Source organism: Rhincodon typus, chromosome 16, assembly GCF_021869965.1.
Source record: "Rhincodon typus isolate 14 chromosome 16, sRhiTyp1.1, whole genome shotgun sequence".
NCBI classification, from domain to species: Eukaryota; Metazoa; Chordata; class Chondrichthyes; order Orectolobiformes; family Rhincodontidae; genus Rhincodon; species Rhincodon typus.
Window position 1 is genome coordinate 34284716 of NC_063347.1, and position 18625 is coordinate 34303340.

An 18625-nucleotide genomic window follows, 5' to 3' on the forward strand; every position below is an offset into this window, starting at 1 on the left:
TTAAATGAAAAGTTGTAAGCCTTGGTTCATTAATAGCACTATTGTATTTGATTTAAGCTGGCGCTTCAGTAAGGAACTGCTGAATGTACTGCCTTTCAAATTATGCTGAATTCAAAGTAATATTTGCCTTTTTATGTTCACATAAAAAGATTCTGGTTCTGCAGTTCAGTTCCTTAAAGCTTGGTTTCTTGATGGCGTTTGCATTTTGACATTGGAATGGCATTTGTACCAGCATGGGCATTTCTGCATGAGTCACATCGGATGCCATTTTGCAAGGCCATTAGCACTCAGGTATGGAATGTCCACTGATACAGTTATCCTTTTTAGCATATTTATTGTAGTTCTTTGAAGATGTAACAATCAGTTTGGATAAAGTGGAACAAATAGATGTTATGTATTTGGATTTCCAAAAGGTATTCAATAAGATGCCACATAAAAAAATACTGCACATGATAACTTATGTGTTGGGGCGTAGACTTGATTCCAAGATGGCAGCAGAGCAGGACATTTCAGGCAGAGCTTGTCCACTCTGTCCGATTGTTTCTCTTTGTATTTCTTTTCTTCTTTTGGCCTCTCGGCCCGGAGTGGGTGTGTTTCGGCATCCCATGATGGTGTCTTGGCAGCCCGTGGCAGTCTCTTGGCCTGGCATCTGAGGTGGCTGGCAGTGAGAGCAGGGCCCAGCACATACCCAGTGATCGGAGGCTGTGAGCAGGTCCTGTCTGGGCACATTCCGGGGGCAGCAGGAAGAGATCAGTGATGGCAGCTTCAGTGGCAGCAGCAGAGATGATGGCATCGCGGCTCAGCACAGGAAGAGCGGACAGTGTGGGACGTCACCAGTTTCTTCTGTGGCGGTGTCAAGAACAGCTAGCTAAGGTCTTCCAGAGAGTAAGCTAAGCAGAGGAGATTGGGGCCCAGCATGGCAAAACACTCAAGAAAGACCATTGAACTCTATTTCTTTATTTTTCTAGTTTACATTAAGAAGGTCTTTAATGTTAACTGTTATTTTATTTCTTTATTTTTCTACTTATTCTATAAGGTCTGTAATGCTGAACTTTTTAACTTTGTTTTTCTCTTTTACTACTTTGTACCTAAGTTTCTGTACTTAGGTACCTTTGTACCTAAGATAGTCTCATGTGTGGCAACATTATACACTTTTTGCTGCACTCCTGTACTTCTGTACTTGACTACACATGACAATAAATCTAAATCTAAATCTAAATCTACATTAGTAGGGATAGAGGATTAGCTGACAGGAAACTAAGAGTTGAAACAATGCTCATTTTCAGTTTGGTTATATAATAGAAAGCTACTAGGAACAGTGCTGGCGCTTCAACTATTTATGATCTATATTCATGACCTGGATAATGGGATTGAGTGTATTGTAGCCACATTTGCTAATGACACAATAATAGGTAGGAAGGCTAGTTATGAGGAGGATGTAAAGAGCTTGCAAAGAGATACAGATGGGTTAAATGAGTCGGCAAAATTTGCCAGATGGGTTATAAGGCTAGAAATGTGAAGTTGTCCAGTTTGGCAAGAGGAATAGAAAAACAAAATATTATTTCAATAGAGAAATATTCTAAAATGCTCGAATTTAGAAGGTTCCAGGTGTTCTTATACCTGAAATAAAGAAGTTAGCATACACATGCAGCATGCAATTAGGAAGGCCAATGGAATGTGAACTCCTCTTGCAAGGGAGATAGAAGGAAATCATGTTACAATTGTACAGGGCACTGATGAGACCACGTTGGAATATTTACTACAGAATGTATTTTTGGTCTCCTTACATAAGGAGGGATTTATTTGCTTTGGAAGCAGCTCAAAAAATGTTTACTAAGCTCATTTCCAGAATGAAAAAATTTTCTATGAGGAAATAATGGGCATGTTATGCCTTATTAAATCGGAAGTTAGAAGAATGTGAAATGATCTTATTGAAATACATTCAATTTAGAGGAGGCTCGACATGGTAGATGCTGGAAAGATATTTCCCCTTGTGGGGAAATCAAGAACCAGCGGACACAGTTTGAGAATAAGGGGGCTCCCATTTGACACATAAGCTATGAGTATTTTTTCCCTCAGACAGTTGCTATTGTTTGGAAATCTCTATCATAGAGGCGTGGAAACTTTTGTCAAAAATATTCAAGGCTGATATAAATTGATTGTTGATCTATAAGAGAGCTAATTATTATGGAGGTTAGGCATGAAGTAGAGTTGAGGTCACAATCAGATCAACCATGATCTTATTGATAGTGAATCAAATTCGACGGATTGAATGGACCACTCCTGTTCCAGTTTCTTATTGCATCATTGACCTAAGCCATTTTCATCTGCTCCTTCAATGACCTTCCCTCCATGATAAGGTCAGAACTGGAAATATTTGATTGTACAGTATTCAGTAGCATTTTCAACTCCTTAGATACTGAATCAGTCTATATTCATATTTCCCTGTCCTGATTTTGGCAGAAGCCTGCAGATGTTCGTAAGAAGGTATTTTCGTGATTAACTTCATTTCTGGTGTTTATGTTAGTGCAGTATGGTGACTTTAGTTTTATTCCTTTCTGTAGTTAAAAAATAACTAAGATTCTTGATGTTCAGCTGAAGCCAGTGGTAGGCTTTCTTTATTGTGTGAGGATATTTTGTATTTGAATAAGTGAGTTTTCTGCATTGGTAGTGCTAACTCTTAAGTTATACATTACAACCTACTTACTTTAAGACTTTTGGTGAACAGTTGTTTCAGCTGAGACCTACTTTCATTCTTGGTGGGGGTTCTCTTTTGTCACTAGTTTAAGGTTGCCTCTCTTTCTACTAATCCTTGACAAAATGAACCTGTAAATGTCAGGATTTTACAAAACAAGGCCAAATACAATAATTAGGGCTAGCTACGTTGTACATGAGAATTTCTCTAATAGTATTGAGCCATCTGAACTTTTAACGTTTAATTGTCTGCTGTGGCAAGATTCTGATCATTGTGTGTATTTTATTGCTTTCTGAATCTCTTCTTGTATCTTGGTCTGCCAGAGTAGTCATAAAACAGGGGTTCTGCGGATAGCTTTTGTTCCCTAGGACTCATCCATGGTCAACGAATGAAATCACTGACTGACTAAACAATGCATTTGCCAGCTGCATAATGCAGCTGTACACCACAGCTTTGGAGTTTGATCACGTATCTTCTGCTGATGCTCGGAATATTTGGCACTAAATGCATTGCAGAGTCACACTGATTGTGTCTGCCGTCAATATGGTTCTAAGTTCTGGGTGCATTAATTGCATAGTTCTGTCACAATATCCATGATAAATCATCATTTCCGTGCACAAATCTCCTCAGATGTGTAGGTGCAAATGCTTTCTGCGCATTTCTTTCTGGTAGGATTCTCCCCATCCCATGATATGGTTTGATAATGTTGTGCCAAAATAGAGTTATATCAGTTGCTGCTTATTTTCCTTTCTCTTTTTTAATCTAACAGCTTTAAGAAAAATATTACACTCAAATAAAAGTTGTATGTTAATTAAAGGTCAACCTGTTGGCTTAGATGCAAGAACATTGATTTATTATGCAGTTATGCAGATTCAAAATAGACATTAAGGGATTGTAAACGTGGGCAAATGGGTCATCGGCACGTTTTGCATCTAATTTCTTTAGTCTACAGTTTTCTAAACAGCTTAGGCAGCTGCATTTGTTTGCCAAGTATTACATTTATTTTACATCAAAGGTTCATTATGGTCTCATAATTCATCCAAAACAATTCAAATGCATAACCTGTCGCAGTTTTCTGGCTTTTAAACAGACTTGGACTGTTTGCTTTCAAATTTAATTTAGAATGGGATCACTAGGTGCTCTACGCACAACAGAACTCTTAAAGGCCAATACAATTTATTTTGTTCCAACTTGCCTTTAACAACAGATAATTTTATTCCAGCATTTTGAATGCTTCTATAATATAAAAAGTATTTTTGAAATTTGTAGGAGCAACAATATTTATGTGCTCATAACAATATACGTTTAAAAACAGAATATTATTTGCGCACAAGAAATTTAGAAATAAGTGAATCATGTACTGGATTTCAGAGCAGGAGAAATGGAGAAGATAGGATTTAGGAAAACATTTTATTTCAGTACAAATTTTCAAATGAACACCAGGTCCACAAGGCAGCGATGTGTTCCATAACTATTGACATGTGAACATGTAGGTAATGAAGGCCAAATTTAGGTGTGCCGCTAATAATTTGTTAATGTTCATTTGTGTGCACTCTGTCTCACGCACAGTTGCATTTTTAAAATCACTAACTTTACTTTTGTGAAATGTGTGGCTCTGCTATTGTTTGTTAACGTTGGTAAAGATGATGTAGTACGCTGTATTCTTCAGGCATTACTAGTCACCTCTAGGCCTACAAGGAAAGAAAATGAACAGATACTAGTATCCTGGCTCCAAATTATATCTACAAATAGAGCTTGTACTACAATACACTAAATATACATTACACCATAAGACCGTAAGATATAGGAGCAGAATCAGGTCATTCAGCCCATGAAGTTTGCTCTGCCATTTGAACATGGCTGATATGTTTCTCAAGCCCATTCTCCTGCCTTCTCCCCATTACCCTTGATCCCCCTACTAATCAAGAACCTATCTCTCTCTGTCTTAAATACACTCAAAAATTTGGCCTCCATGGCCTTCTGCATCAATGAGTTCCACAGACTACCCACCCTCTGGCAGAAGATATTCCTCCTCATCTCAATTCTAAAGGGTCGTCCCTTCACTCAGAGACTGTGCCCTCAAGTCCTAGTCTCTCCTACTCGTGGAAACATCTTCTCCACATCCACTTTATCCAGGCCTCTCAGTATTCTGTAAATTTCAATCAGATCCCCACTCATTCTCCTAAACTCTATTGAGTACAGATCCAGAGTCTTCAACCACATCACATGTGACAAGCCCCAAATCCCCAGGATCATTCTTTCAAACCTCTTCTGCACCCTTCCAATGACAGCACATCCTTCCTTACATACAGGGACCAAAACCGCTCACAATATTCCAGTGCAGTCTGACCAGAGCTTTATACAACCTTAGCAGTACATCTCGGCTCTTGTATTCTAGCCTTCTTGAAATGAAATCTAACATTGCATTTGCTTTCCTGTCAACTGAATCTCCATGTTAACCTTAAGAGAATCCTGAACTAGAACTCCTAAGTCCATTTTTTGCTTCAGATTTCTGAAGGCTTTCTCCATTTCTAATTTTCCTACCAAATTACATAATCTCATATTTTCCCACAATGTATTCCATCTGCCAATTTCTGCTCGTTCTTCTAGCCTGTCCAAGTCCTTCTGCAGCCTCCCCACCTCCTCAATACTACCTGTCCCTCCACCTATCTTTGTCTCATCTGCAAACTTAGGAACAATGCCCTCAGTTCGTTTGTTTTTGTAGTTGTGGGAGTCACTGAGAAGGGAAATATAAGAGTAGAATGATATTATCCAAGCTTATCAAAGACAGCTGGTTCAAATGTATTCACCTTTTCCTAGACCTTGTATCTGCCTTCAGGAAAATCAAATGTTTTAACTTCTGATTTCTGCTCTAGTTAACATCTCCATTATGTAACATCTTATTGTGCAGAGAAGTATTCTTCACATATTGTAACAAGAAGGAGCACATAGACATATAATCCCTGTAGAGGTGGATTTTTTTTAAAAACATGTAATCACAGCAAAGCCTAACCTTAATTAACTGACGGACAAGATTTAATAATTAAAGACTCTTATTGTAACAAACAAACTAAAATCATTTCTCAAGAAAAGTCATTTTGAACATGAAACTTTAACTCTGTTTGTCTCTTCATGGATGTGGCCGGACCTGCTGAGTATTTCCAGCACATTCTGTTTCTATTTCAGATTTTCAGCATCTGAAATATTTTCCTTTAACTAAAATCAATAAAGATCAAATATTAATTAATAGGCAACAGATACATCAAATGAAGAAAAAGCTAACTTTCTTTGCAACTAACACAAATAAAAGTTGCCTTATGAAATCTACACTATGCTTTTGGCAAATATATAATTTTTAAGGGACTATTTCAAAGTTATTTCTCCCTCTCCAGCAAAGTTTCATCTGTTCCTGCTATGTTAGGTAAAAGCTTCCAATCTCTTTGATCTACAGTGTCCAAATTTACAACCTACAAGGTGCAACTCAATGAATCCTCACCTCCTTCAGGTTATGACAGTACCAATGATCCATATTTACAGAGGTTGCTATATCTGACCCTTTTAAATAATTTAGTTAGCCTTTCACAGAGAGTTTTACTTCTGCTCCAGTCATATTTTACACAACAGAGAGAAGACTTGCTCCTGAAAGAGTTCCAAATTCCTATTCCTTGTTTTTCAACAGTCACTTCGGACTGTGACCTGCTATGAGAGGTGCTAAAAACTACGATTGAATTACCTCAGTAGATCTCTTTAACTTTCTGTCACTTCTTAACTCTCCTCCCCATGACACCCTGTTGTCATGTAGGTACTTTATTGCACTGAGAAGTGCAATGGGAGATCCAGTTAGACATTTTCACAAATTCTCTTCTACTTTTAATTTAAATGGACACAAGTGTCTTGCCAAGCCCAACGTTTATAACAAACATGACTTATATCTGCCCTTGAGATTCAGTAGCTGACCACATATCAGGCAGCATGGTTGCATTACAATGATTGGTATGTGATGCCTTTAAAAGGTGTGAGCCTGCCAAGTTTCTATGCTGGACATGGACCAGAGCATGGAGTCTTATAGGGATCTGAATGATGTAGGATATGGTGAGATTTGTGGCAGAGTTACATGAGAAGTCTTGCAAGGCCTGTCGTGACATCAGAAGGAACTCATTGTATCTTTTATGTATTTGCCAAATGGTGAGGCAAGACAGCAATATGTTGCCAATTAAGAGGGACTATAGCTTGTTAAATGCCTTATTAATGGCACAACTTTCCCCATTAATTTTCAGCTCCGTATCTTAATAATTGCTCCAGATAAGCTATACATTGAGAATTCTTGATATGGAAGTCAGAGCAGATCTGGCAACTTTGTCTCACTGCTGGCTGTGAGGAGACTTCATTGAGTTCAACACCAAACAGCAGCTCAGGCCATGCTTTAGGAGCACTAGCTGCATGCACACCTTGTCCATAGAATTTGACATTTGACATTTGCCAACCCCTCATGATCATCATGGCACTGTTCTGAAGCACTTGCAGAAATCTTTGGAAGCACAGCATGTTTTGTGGGGTGCACCGGCAAGTGACATTGAAAGGCTGCTGTAAGGACATGTTGTGCGCTGGGGCAGGCCTCCAGCTCACCAATTAGACCAATCTGCATCTCAGTGCTGCTTGCTTGTACTCTTCCATAGCACCTACGTGGATGCTCACAGCCATGCTTTTACTTTTCTTACCATGATGTGCCATGTCTGTTGACACTTCAGTCAGAGTAAATGGCTACTGGTCCTGCTGTATTGAGGTTCTCTTTTGTGCAGGCACACAGACAGGCTGCTTGTCTCACATGTCAGCAGGAATTTCTCTGGGGATGGGGTAACATCTTGCTGTACAGTACAGTGAAACATCAATGGAATACCTACAGCATGTGTCAGCTGCCTCCGTGGCAAACACACTGCGCTATTATTCAACTAAGTGGCCATGTTGGAAAGTGAGTGGGAGCTCATCTTCACTCCAGTCAGTCTCTGGGATTAGTTGTCCACTCAGCCAAGCATGGTCTGGTGGTATGTCTGACTACAGTACAGGAAGTGGACAATGTCCTGTGAGACCATCACAAACAGTGAGGTGAATCAAGTATCTTTAGCCAGGAAGCTGTCAAAGATATTAGTGTACAGGACAAGTCTTGTCTAGGGGCTTAAGTTCAGCTTTGCTGGAACATTGCTGCAGCCAGTGTCAGATAGAACTGTTGGCATGTAAGCATGATTCAGAAACCCAAGCTATTCTGGGATCATGTGTTTGAATCTCACAATAGCAGATATTTGAATTCAGTAAAAATCTGGAATAAACAACCATGTGACCACTGTTGATTGTTGTAAAATTTGGTTCATTAATATCCTTAAGGGAAGGAAATTTGCCATCATTACATGGTTTGACCTATATGTGACTCCAAACTCATGACAATGTGTTTGACTCTTAAGTACCCTCTGGGGAGTTAGAGGTGGGGAATACAGGCTGCCCTAATTATGACACCCTCATCCCAGGAACGTATAAACTAAGAAGTATGGTTGAGGTAAGTGAGTAGGGAGGCACCTGGGTAGGGTGACAGGGCCAAAGGTGGCTAAGTGGGTTCTGAGTTAGTCTGGTCAGATGGAGTTGGCGGATCAGGAGCTAGTCTAGCTGGGTGGGGTGAAATCGGATGATAGGGAAGTGGATCAAGGGGAATTTGGATGATGGGATTTAGTCAGATGGTAAATTGGAGTTGTCACTGGGGTCAAGGAGTGAGTCAAAATGGTCATTTTTATAGTTACTGAGGTATTTAATCCATCCTACATTTCCTGGGTTACTATCCAGATAAGTGATTGGAAGTAATTCAGAGTGGTACCTTTGCCAGTTGTCTGAAGTGTCTGACTCTAACTCAGTCGGTTACTTTTTCAAAACATCCCATGCAGCAGGGGAACTTTCAGTCAGAACTTCCTGGGTAATTCCTGTGGAATCAGTGCACTGGGACTTTCAAATGGTGGGTCGCTACGTGCATCACTTGGCTTCTGCTGGAGGCCAGAATATCTGGGCCAATAATGCAGTGGTAAACCAACAATAACTGTACAGCAGTTTGCCACACAACGCAAATTCTTCAGAAACTGAATGCTTAAGTTACTGTTTGTAGGGTGCGTTAACTCAGCTCTATAAGTTTTGAGTGGTGACATGAAAAAATTATTAACAGCAAACTCAATTTGTAATTGTCGGCCTTTCATAGGGCAGCAGGGAGACCCTTGGCTACCAATCTGACTGTCTCTGAAAGTCAAACAAGTAATGCAGCCTGATAAAAAGCCAAGCATATGTCTTACATCCAGCATTAAAAAAGGAAAAGCTATTGTTGAAATTATGATGATTAATCTACATGCAAACCTTATTGATTTGTGGAAATTCTAGGAGGCTTGCCAGTGTTTGATGTTGAGTGTCTGTATTGGTGTGAATCACTGTTGCAAGAAAGTACCATCACCAAAGGTGAGAATGTTTGTGTTAAACACTTTTTAAAACTTAAAAGCTTCGTAAAATATATGATGGATTGACAAAGTGATTCAAACACTGAAATCATTTATAGAAAAACTTACAGAATGGTGTGAAAGACATGATTTGGCAATAAGAAGATCACAGTCTTTGGTAATGAGAGTGGTACATTTGCCAATCACATTGCTTTTTGACTTGTTGGAGGGCACCAAACCCAGGGAATGACAGATGATGCTTTCAGCCTACATCACAGGGGAAAACTGCAAACAGATGGGGATAATTGTGTAAGGCACCTAGGCTGGCGTAATATGGGTAAGGAGATGCCATGTCATGAATCCCAGTATATGAATGTTCACAAAAGCATTAAGCTTATATAATAACATTGTGACTGAACTAAGGTCAGAGGATTTGGTGGTTCTCTTACTTGTGTGAAAAGGCTGCACAATTAATACAATAAAAAATGGTGTATATGGTGATACTGAGGGTGTTGATCTGAAATGCCTTTAATTTGAAGAATTTATATTACCATTGTGATAGTAAATGTCAATATTTCTTTTTACTGTTTGATCATTAAAAATGCTAAAATCACCTGCATGCTCTTACTACTTTCCCTTGTACTTCAGGATTAATATCAGATCTTCACAGTATAGCTGTAGCCATCTTTAAGCTGGAGTGCCTAGCTGCCATAATGTAGAGACAGAAATAGCTCAGTTGTCAGCATCGCTTATGCTAATTTGCATTCACAGTGTCATCACTTTGGCAGGCACAGGAAGCTGTTCTTATTTGCAATTTTTGTCTTTTGCTTGAAGAGAAATTTATAGTACAACTCACTTCTTTGTGCTTCATCAGGCTAATTAATGGCAAATTGCTCAGTTAATCAGCAGAAAAGAGACAAGAACGGAAGAAAAATTGGGTGTAGTCTTTTGAAAAACCACATTGAAATAATGGAACTGAATGAATTACATTCTTGCGCTCAGTATTTTAAAAATAAAATTATGAAAGCGTATTTTGAATTGAGGTTCCAAAATGTAATAATGCAACAAAACTCAGAAACAACAAAATCATTCATGTGATTGCTATAGCCAGCCTGAAAATAGATTCCTTTCAACACAGCTGAAAACACATTATGGAATGATAGCTGTGTCCATCGGGATCAGTGTTTGCTCTCTACATTGGCAGGACGCTGGCAAGAAAGGACATAACCAAATTGCACTTTGAGTTGTAATAACACATTTTAAAATTCTTGTTTATCTCACACAGATATCGAGTACTTGAACTAAAGTTACAATCAAACTTTCATTTGCTAGGTCATTTTAAATATAAAATAGATGCTCTTTTGTAGGCTTAGTGCTAAAGGTTTATTTTTGTCCAGCGCCTGGAAGTGCTGGGCAATCTTCCATGAATGATGCAGCCCCTTTTGTCAGCGAAAAGCCTGTGGCACCACCTTCTGGATGAGGTTTTCAAACAAATGCAATTAGACACAAAATCAATCCTGCAACAAAACAGCACAGGTGAATGGATCATCTTAGGTTTGATTTAAACTTAGGACAGTAGTCATGTGGGTGGAAACAGGGGTGTTTGAGATTTAACTCCTCAACTACATCGGAAAAGGCTTCCCACCAGGAAGTTCCATCTGCTTGCTGCCAGGATTGGGAGATCAGGAAGCTAAAGGATGAGAGACCACATCTGGGGGAGTGGGGATGCTTACTGCTGTGCTATGGAGACCAAAGATTCCCTTGCGAAACCCAAAGGAGCTCTCCTGATCCTCCTGGCTGCAGAAAGGAAACTATTCAATCAGAGTTGGCTGCTCAGAACCACCATCATGAGCAATGGCCTCTCTCATAATTGAGTGAGTTGAACCAGGGTGCGGGGGTGGGGGGTGGGGTGGAACATTACATCCAATCAGCAAATCCCACTAAGTTGGGGTGGTAGGAGAGTGCTAATGAGGGTGGACTGTGCCATTGTCTTGAGAGTGGGCATTAGCAGCAGGAGCTCCTCCATGAAACAGTGTGCCTGAACAGGAGGATATTCTCTTTGCTGTAAGGCCACTAGGGTTTACCTGAAAGGTTCCCAACTTGGCAGAGGGGACCCACCCCAACCTCTGAGAACATCACAACAACAACAACCACCTAATTGGTCACTTAGATGGCTCGTTAACCAGCCAGTAACTCTTTAACAAACCTATTTTGGTTAGAAATGTGCCACTTCCAACTCTACCAGTATAGCCTTCCAATCAAGTAATTGGGTGGAGGTCTGTCTTTGTAACTAAATGAACCTTTCCGTAGTTTCTGCAGAATCTGATTGAATCATTAGGTTGAGGCATAACATAACTGGACAACTCCAGCTACTTTTACTGGTTTTAACTAGGCAGCTTTCCAGCATGTATTTGATTTCTGTTTTCACCTGGCCTGGTTTCATTGGCCCTAGGCAAAAAAGGAGTAGATTCTCCTACAATGCCATCATGCATGGCTAAAGTTGTAAATTCTGCTTTGGCCTTACAGATTTCTTTAATTTTTTTTTCAGTGGCCTTGCTGGTTGTGCTCATTGTTATGAATCTAGTTATGAAAACATGGTGTGTAATTTCCCTAATATATCAGTGTTCGCTAACTATATAGAAGGATATTCAATTTGGGAATTGTTTTAGCCTCCTTCTGCCTCATTTTGCCTGACTATTTATTCAATCTTTCACGCCCTTACCATCTAACACACCTCTTCTTGCTTATCTTTTCCACTGTTGTGGTGTATTTTTTAAATGAGGGGGACTGGGTCTGCTTTATTTTAATTTTCTAATCAGCTTGTTCAGCGTCTGGGCAGGTTGGACTTGAAATCAGGCCCCCTGGTCTGGGGTAAAGGCACTACCACTGCACAGTAGGAGGGCCCCTCTATGGTGGTAGTTTTCGAATCAACCTGTTCAGAGATGTTATTTACACACCTCTAGAGCAGATGGGATTTGAATGCAGGCCTCTGGGGGTAGGGACACTACCACTGTGCCGCAAGTGGGCACCACGGTAGTGGTATTGCTTCAACATGTGACATAGCTGATTCTTTTTCCAGTGAAATTGGTTCTCAATCAAATAAATTGCTTTACCAAAACTTTTCACTATCTTCCATGGATCACTGAACTGTGCTTTCAGTATTCAACCTCACAAGGCAGTAATATTATGCTCTATACTCCAGCTCAAATGTTTGGATATTGGTAAGCTTGCCAGCACATTTTTTCATTGTCATTTGTGAAGTTCAAGGTGCTTGTGAGCTGCTTTACAGGCTTCCTTGAGTTACTCTCAGATAATAGATATATAATATAACATGGAAGATTCATCCTTCTGTTCTAAAGATCTTTCTTTGATTAGTTTCAGAAATCCCCTTACCACATGATGTAAATTAAGTCAAAAAGATTAACCCAGTAGACTCATTTGATTAACCCCACATGGTAAACAAGAGAAATCCCAGCCATTTGTCTCAATCGTAAGGATATTCATGGCAGTATGTCCTGGTCATTGTTTTGAGATTTCGATATTACTGTTCTGAAGCTCTATGTCTCTGGGGGTGGTATGCTGAAGACTGTAACTCTGTTATACCAGCCAACTTATAAATTCCTGAAAAATTTTGGACATAGATTTGGAATCTTGATCCAATTGGATCTCAAACAGCAATCCATATTGAGTAAAGAACTGGGTTAACTTCTTTACCACTATCTCAGCAGTACTGTTCTCAAGGGAATAGGAACTGAGTAACTGAGTAGCTATATCCAAAATAGTAGGGATATATTTGTGTTCCTGTTTGTTTTTAGTAAATGTCCCCATGTAGTCTACAAACACTATACTAACTGGTTCCTCAAAACTAATCTGGGAATTAGAGGTGACATTTTCATTTTAGGTTGTGCCTTTCCTATAATCTGATACATATGGCACATTTTGCAAAACTGTATCACATCCATCTGAAGACCTGGCCAGCAAAAATGTTAACTTGTATATGCTTTGGTCTTTTGGATTCCCACATGTCCTGTATAAAAATTTCATGGGCTATACATAATATTTTCGGGTGATACTTGGGCTGTATCACTATCTGTTGAACTAGTGTCCAATCTTCACCTGCAAGTTTGTGAAGAGTTTTACACTTCTTCATCAGAATCCAATTTCTCATATACTAACTTTCCAGTATTGTCTTGGCTTTAGCTTCAGCTTGAGTTGATTGGGCTACTTTGCTTAACTTTGGATCAGCCTTTCTGACCCCTGATCGGCAAAGGGTTGCTGAACATTTCCTTTGCATTAACCAAATATCCAAGAAAGTTTCAGATAACCAAATATCTGTCCATGACGCCAATTTGACCTCTGGTGATGGACTTTGTTTAACCATTGATCAGGTCAATAAAAATTAAAGAAAAGTTTCTAGAAGGTGTGTTGCAATTGCTTTGTCTCCTTGACCTTGATTTGGCCTTTCCTTGATTACTAGAGAAGTCACATTTCCCCTCCAGCCAAATCATTTCTTAGCAGCAGGTCAATTCTAGGAAAATGTAGACAACCAATCTACCATCTGAGACATTAGGCCACACTTCAAGTGCACCCTACAAAAGTACAGGTATGTCTTTCCCGCCAATATTTTTTACTGAAACATTCACATTCACTGAGATGTCTGATGTGTCTTTCCCCAGCAAAAACGATTGAGTGGCTCCAGTATTCCTTCATGGAAGTACATGTTTACCTGCTTTAAAAGAGGAATAAGGGGATAATTTTCTCTTGACTGGAAGTCCCTATAACTCTCTGGTATCTTGTTCAGCTTCCATGCACTCACAATTATGACTTGGTCTGTTGTACTGTCAGTTAAGGCTCCTCTCTTTGCTTTAATCCTTTGTACTCCATTTGTGCCTTGCACTTACTCCACAATTTCCAGCTAGAGGTGTCTACCAATGACTTAAAAAATTTCCTTGCTAGCCTGAAGAAAAGATCCTGGAGCATTTCTAATGGCCATTATCATCCATGGCTGCTTGCCCTCTGTTTCTCCTCTAGGGTTTGTGGGGTTGACAGAACAGGATCTGGACATTATAGTCAGCCATCTCAGCTGCCTGGCAGGTTTTTTATTATTATTCATTGGATGTGAACATCACTGGCTAGGTCAGCATTATATTGCCAAACTCTAGTTTCCCAGAGGATAGGTAAACGTCAACCACATTGCTTTAGGTCTGAAGTCACGTGTAGACTAGACCAGGTAAGGACGGCAATTTCCTTCACTAAAGGATATCAGTGAACCAGATGCATTTTTCCGACAACAGACAACAGTTTCATGGTCATTATTTCACTCTTAAAATCTTGGTTTTTATTGCATTAAGCAGCCCGCTTTATTAGCACCACAACCAATAGCATCCACTCCCTCCACCACCAACGCTCAGTAGCAGCAGCATGTAATATCAACAAGATGTACTGCAGAAATTCATCAAAGATCCTCAGTCAGCACCTTCCAAACCCACAACCACTTCCATCTAGAAGGTTAAGGGCAGGAGATACATGTGAACACCATCACTTTCAATTCCCCTCCAAGCCACTCACCGTCCTGACTTGGAAATATATCGCCATTCCTTCACTGTCGTTGATTCAAAATCCTGAAATTCCTTCCCTAATGGCATTGTGGTCAACCCACAACAGGTGAACTGCAGCAGTTCAAGGAGGCAGCTCATCACCATCTTCTCAAGGGCAACTAGGGATGGGCAATAAATGCTGGGCCCAACCAGCGACGTCCACATCCCACAAAATTCGAATTAAAAAAATTAAATTCCACAATCTGTCATGGCAGAACATGAGCATCAGCTGGGTGATTGGATTAATAGCCTAACGATAATCCCACTAGTTCATCACCTCCCCTGCAACCTTTTAGTTCTTTATGTGTTTTCTTACGACTGGTGGGAGTGAATTTTTGAATTTCTTTAGAAGAATTATTTCTCAAAGTATATCCCATAGGTTTTCCACCTTTAATGCCCACAAATAATAGTCAAAAATATTATTTTATTATGTGTCACCCTTTCATTTTCAGCTTTTGAAGCTGGTATCCCTTTCTGACTCCCTTTCTCACATGCCTCGTGTCTTTTCCTTTTTATTCTGCTCCCTTTATAGTTCTCGTTCCAAACTTTTAAACTCCTTTTTTCTCGCACTGAAGTGCTTCTCTTTCAAATTCTAGGCTTCTATTTTATTTCTTCTCCTATTTCTAATTCAAGATGGTTCATCTGCAACTGAATTCTAGTTAATTCAATTGACTCACCAGCTGAATTGCTTTGTCTCTCTTTCAATTTCAAATGCTGTGCTATTACTCTGATTATGTCTGCTTTCCTCACCCCTGCTCTTCATTCTAACTTCAACTTCTCTTCCAATTTTGATAATCATCCTTGGTTACTTAAAAAAAAGGAATAAATCTTCCATCTTCAGAAAAGTCTCAGCCAAAGCCATTTTGGCTTAATAATGCACAGCAAACCTGGCATCTTTCGATTTATCTGTTTTCAATTGTTATTACCCCATCATCAACCACAGATTGGCAGCATTGGGTATCCCAACGCAAGTCCTCACTTTGATGTTATGATTTAGATGAGAAGAGGAGTACTGTCTTTCTACACTACTTCATGAGTTACAACATAAATTTAAATGTTTGCCCATTACTTGGTACGGCCAATTGATTTTTTTCTCTATAATAGATATAAGATAAAAAAGATACATCAACTAGATTTCTTTAATAAACACAGAAATATTGATTTATTATAAAACAAACTTATTCAAAAATGATTCAGGACAGATTAACACAGTTTGCAATGTGAAAATATAAATACATAAATAATACAAAACACAAAAAAAACACGAGGTAAAGGGACAACAATGGATTTCTCTTGGTTGTGATTTTTGTTTGGAATCCCAACAGTGTGGAAACAGGCCCTTTGGCCCAACAAGTCCACACTGACTCTTGGAGCATCCCACCCAGACCCATCTCCCTATAACCCACCTAATCTACACATCCCTCAACACTATGAGCAATTTAGCATGGCCAATCCACCTAACCTGCACATCTTTGGACTGTGGGAGGAAACTTGAGTACCCAGACGAAACCCACACAGGCACGGCGAGAATGTGCAAACTCCACACATACAGTCACCCAAGGGTGGAATTGAACCTGGGTCGCTGGTGCTGTGAGGCAGCAGTGCTAACCACTGAGTCACCGTGCCACCCCTTCCTTTTTTGGAAAAATATTCTTTTGGCCAAATGCTGTTACTTATTGAAGAAAAAGAAGTTTTCGTTGTGGGAGGTTCGGGAGGTTATCAATCTGACCCATTGATAGATTGTTAGATATGCACAATTGTTTCTGGGGTCTTGGCAGACCTAAATTGCTCAGGAAACACAATATTGAGAAGAAGACAATCAAGTTTCACACTGGATTCTGAGCCAGGGTGTTTCAGAAACAGGAGAGAAATGAGCCAGGGTGTCTTTCTTCCACAGGCTTATTCCCTAACTAAAAATCAAATGATCTCTGAGCAAAACACTTTTGAAACAAGACACGTGACAAGAAGAACAAAAGTAGCTATTTCTGAAAAGTGAGCTCAAGGTATAATCAGAAGTCAAGTGAATTTTCAAAGTGCCATTTCAAAAAAAGTTCCAATGTCCTTTCAAAGACCCCTTTAAAACAAATTCTAGGTGTTGTCACAGATTTTGAAATGAATCAATTTTCACACTATCTTTTAAAACCAAAATCCTCAAAAAACATTAAATATGATGGCTTCATTGCCGACCAGCAATGAAAGCAGGAGAGAAAGTTGGTGTGTGATTGGAGGAGCAGTGTGCAGCACAACATGATTCACTCAGACGGTGGTGGGTGAGTCTGCAGGATAGGTTCTGACAGGTTTTCAGGAAGACACCAGCCTGGGTAGAAGGGGAATCTGAGTCAGGCCACAGCTGGGGTTGGGGATGAGGGTAGAGGGGAAGAGTAGGTCAGTGAAGGGAGTGGGAATGGGAGTCAGGCTGCAGTAGTGTGTGGTTGGTTATTGTGCAGTGGAGGGAGGAGATGGGATTTGGGCTGGGTGTTGCGGGGGGGAGTAGTGGGAGTCAGGCCATAGTGTCAGCAGGGATGAGAATTGTGCTGCAAGAGACAAGAGGGTAATGGGAGTCTGGTACAGGGAAGACTCCAGCAATTTTTTCATTCCCAAAAACCTTTGGCATTGAACAATTTTTCATTATTCCAAATAATTAGCCTGGCAGCTGTTCTGATTGACCATTATGTTAGCATGCTCCAATTGTCTAATCAGAGTTTCCAGGGACTCACTCAGTTTGAATCCTGTGCTTTCATGAATACAGCAGGTTAGTCAGTCATACTTAAGGTGCAATTTACCTGCCAGGATAATAGTGTTGGCAGAAACATTTGAAGGACAAAGTCCCTTGGATATCTTCATGGAGTTAGAAGGGGCAGACTAAGAGAAACAGGTTGGGAAAGGCCAAGTAGTGGAGAACGGGAGTGAAGGGTGAGCAAGGGACAGGGGAGACATGGGAGAAATGATTCAGAGGGACATGGAAAAGAGAAGACACGTAGAGAGGGAAAAAGTGTAGTAAGTGGCAGAGCGAGATTATGAGAGATAAAACGGAAAAGTGAGAGAGGGGAGTGAGGGAGTCAGAGTGGGAAAGTGGAAAGAGAGATGCTTAGTTGGAAAGGAGGAGGGAGAGAGAGACAGAGTGGGAAAACTAGAGAGGGGAGTGGGTGAGATGGAGTGGGAGAGAGAGAGAAAAAGTAGGGAGTGTGAGAGTGAGAGAGGCAATGTTCCAAATACCATCATCACCAGAGAAATCCAGAAAACTACCAACCCTTCCCCTTCTCTTTCTCCTCCATAGAAAGTAATCCATGATGTAGGCAACAGGAGGAAATCCCAGGCTTAAAGACAACCATCTTCTCATCCCCATTTTCCTGTGCATTCCACTTAGGTCAGCTTGGAGTGTGCCACAACAGAGACAAACCAAGGTTAGTGTCAGTTAAACCTAACTCCTTAGCTTGACCCAGTCCCCATCCCCTTTCTTAGTGATTAAGACTTGGAGCTTAGTCTTCTTCTCTTTCCAACTCTGCTTCTTAACTGAAAAGACATAAAGAGGTTATCTCTGCTGCCTGCTAGATCTTAATTTCTCATTTTCATTAATTACTCATTTAATTGACTGAATTATTGCTTAGGAATCTTTAAAATGAAACTGATGTCTACTACTCCAGCAAACTTCATTTTTTGAAATTTGTTTATCAGCCCCTGAAGTGGGAGAAATAATAAAATGTGCCCTCCTCATTCAAAAATGTTGGACAAACCTGGGTTAAAAGGATGAAAACTTGCTCTAACTCTGACTAGAGATAGTAGGAACTGAAGATGCTGGAGAATCCGAGACAACAAGGTGCAGGGCTGGATGAACACAGCAGGCCAAGCAGCATCATAGGAGCAGAGAGGCT

At 40.1% G+C, this 18625-nt stretch overlaps 1 protein-coding gene across 1 annotated transcript in view; it reads left to right on the forward strand.

The window, feature by feature from the left end:
* Nucleotides 1-756: 756 nt before the first annotated feature.
* The window catches only part of synpra (synaptoporin a), a 358266-nt gene continuing 340397 nt past the window's right edge, over nucleotides 757-18625 (forward strand). Inside the window, exon 1 of the mRNA XM_048606732.1 lies at nucleotides 757-885. Within this exon, the coding sequence (XP_048462689.1) occupies nucleotides 757-885 (129 nt within the window). The remainder of the gene's footprint in view (nucleotides 886-18625) is intronic.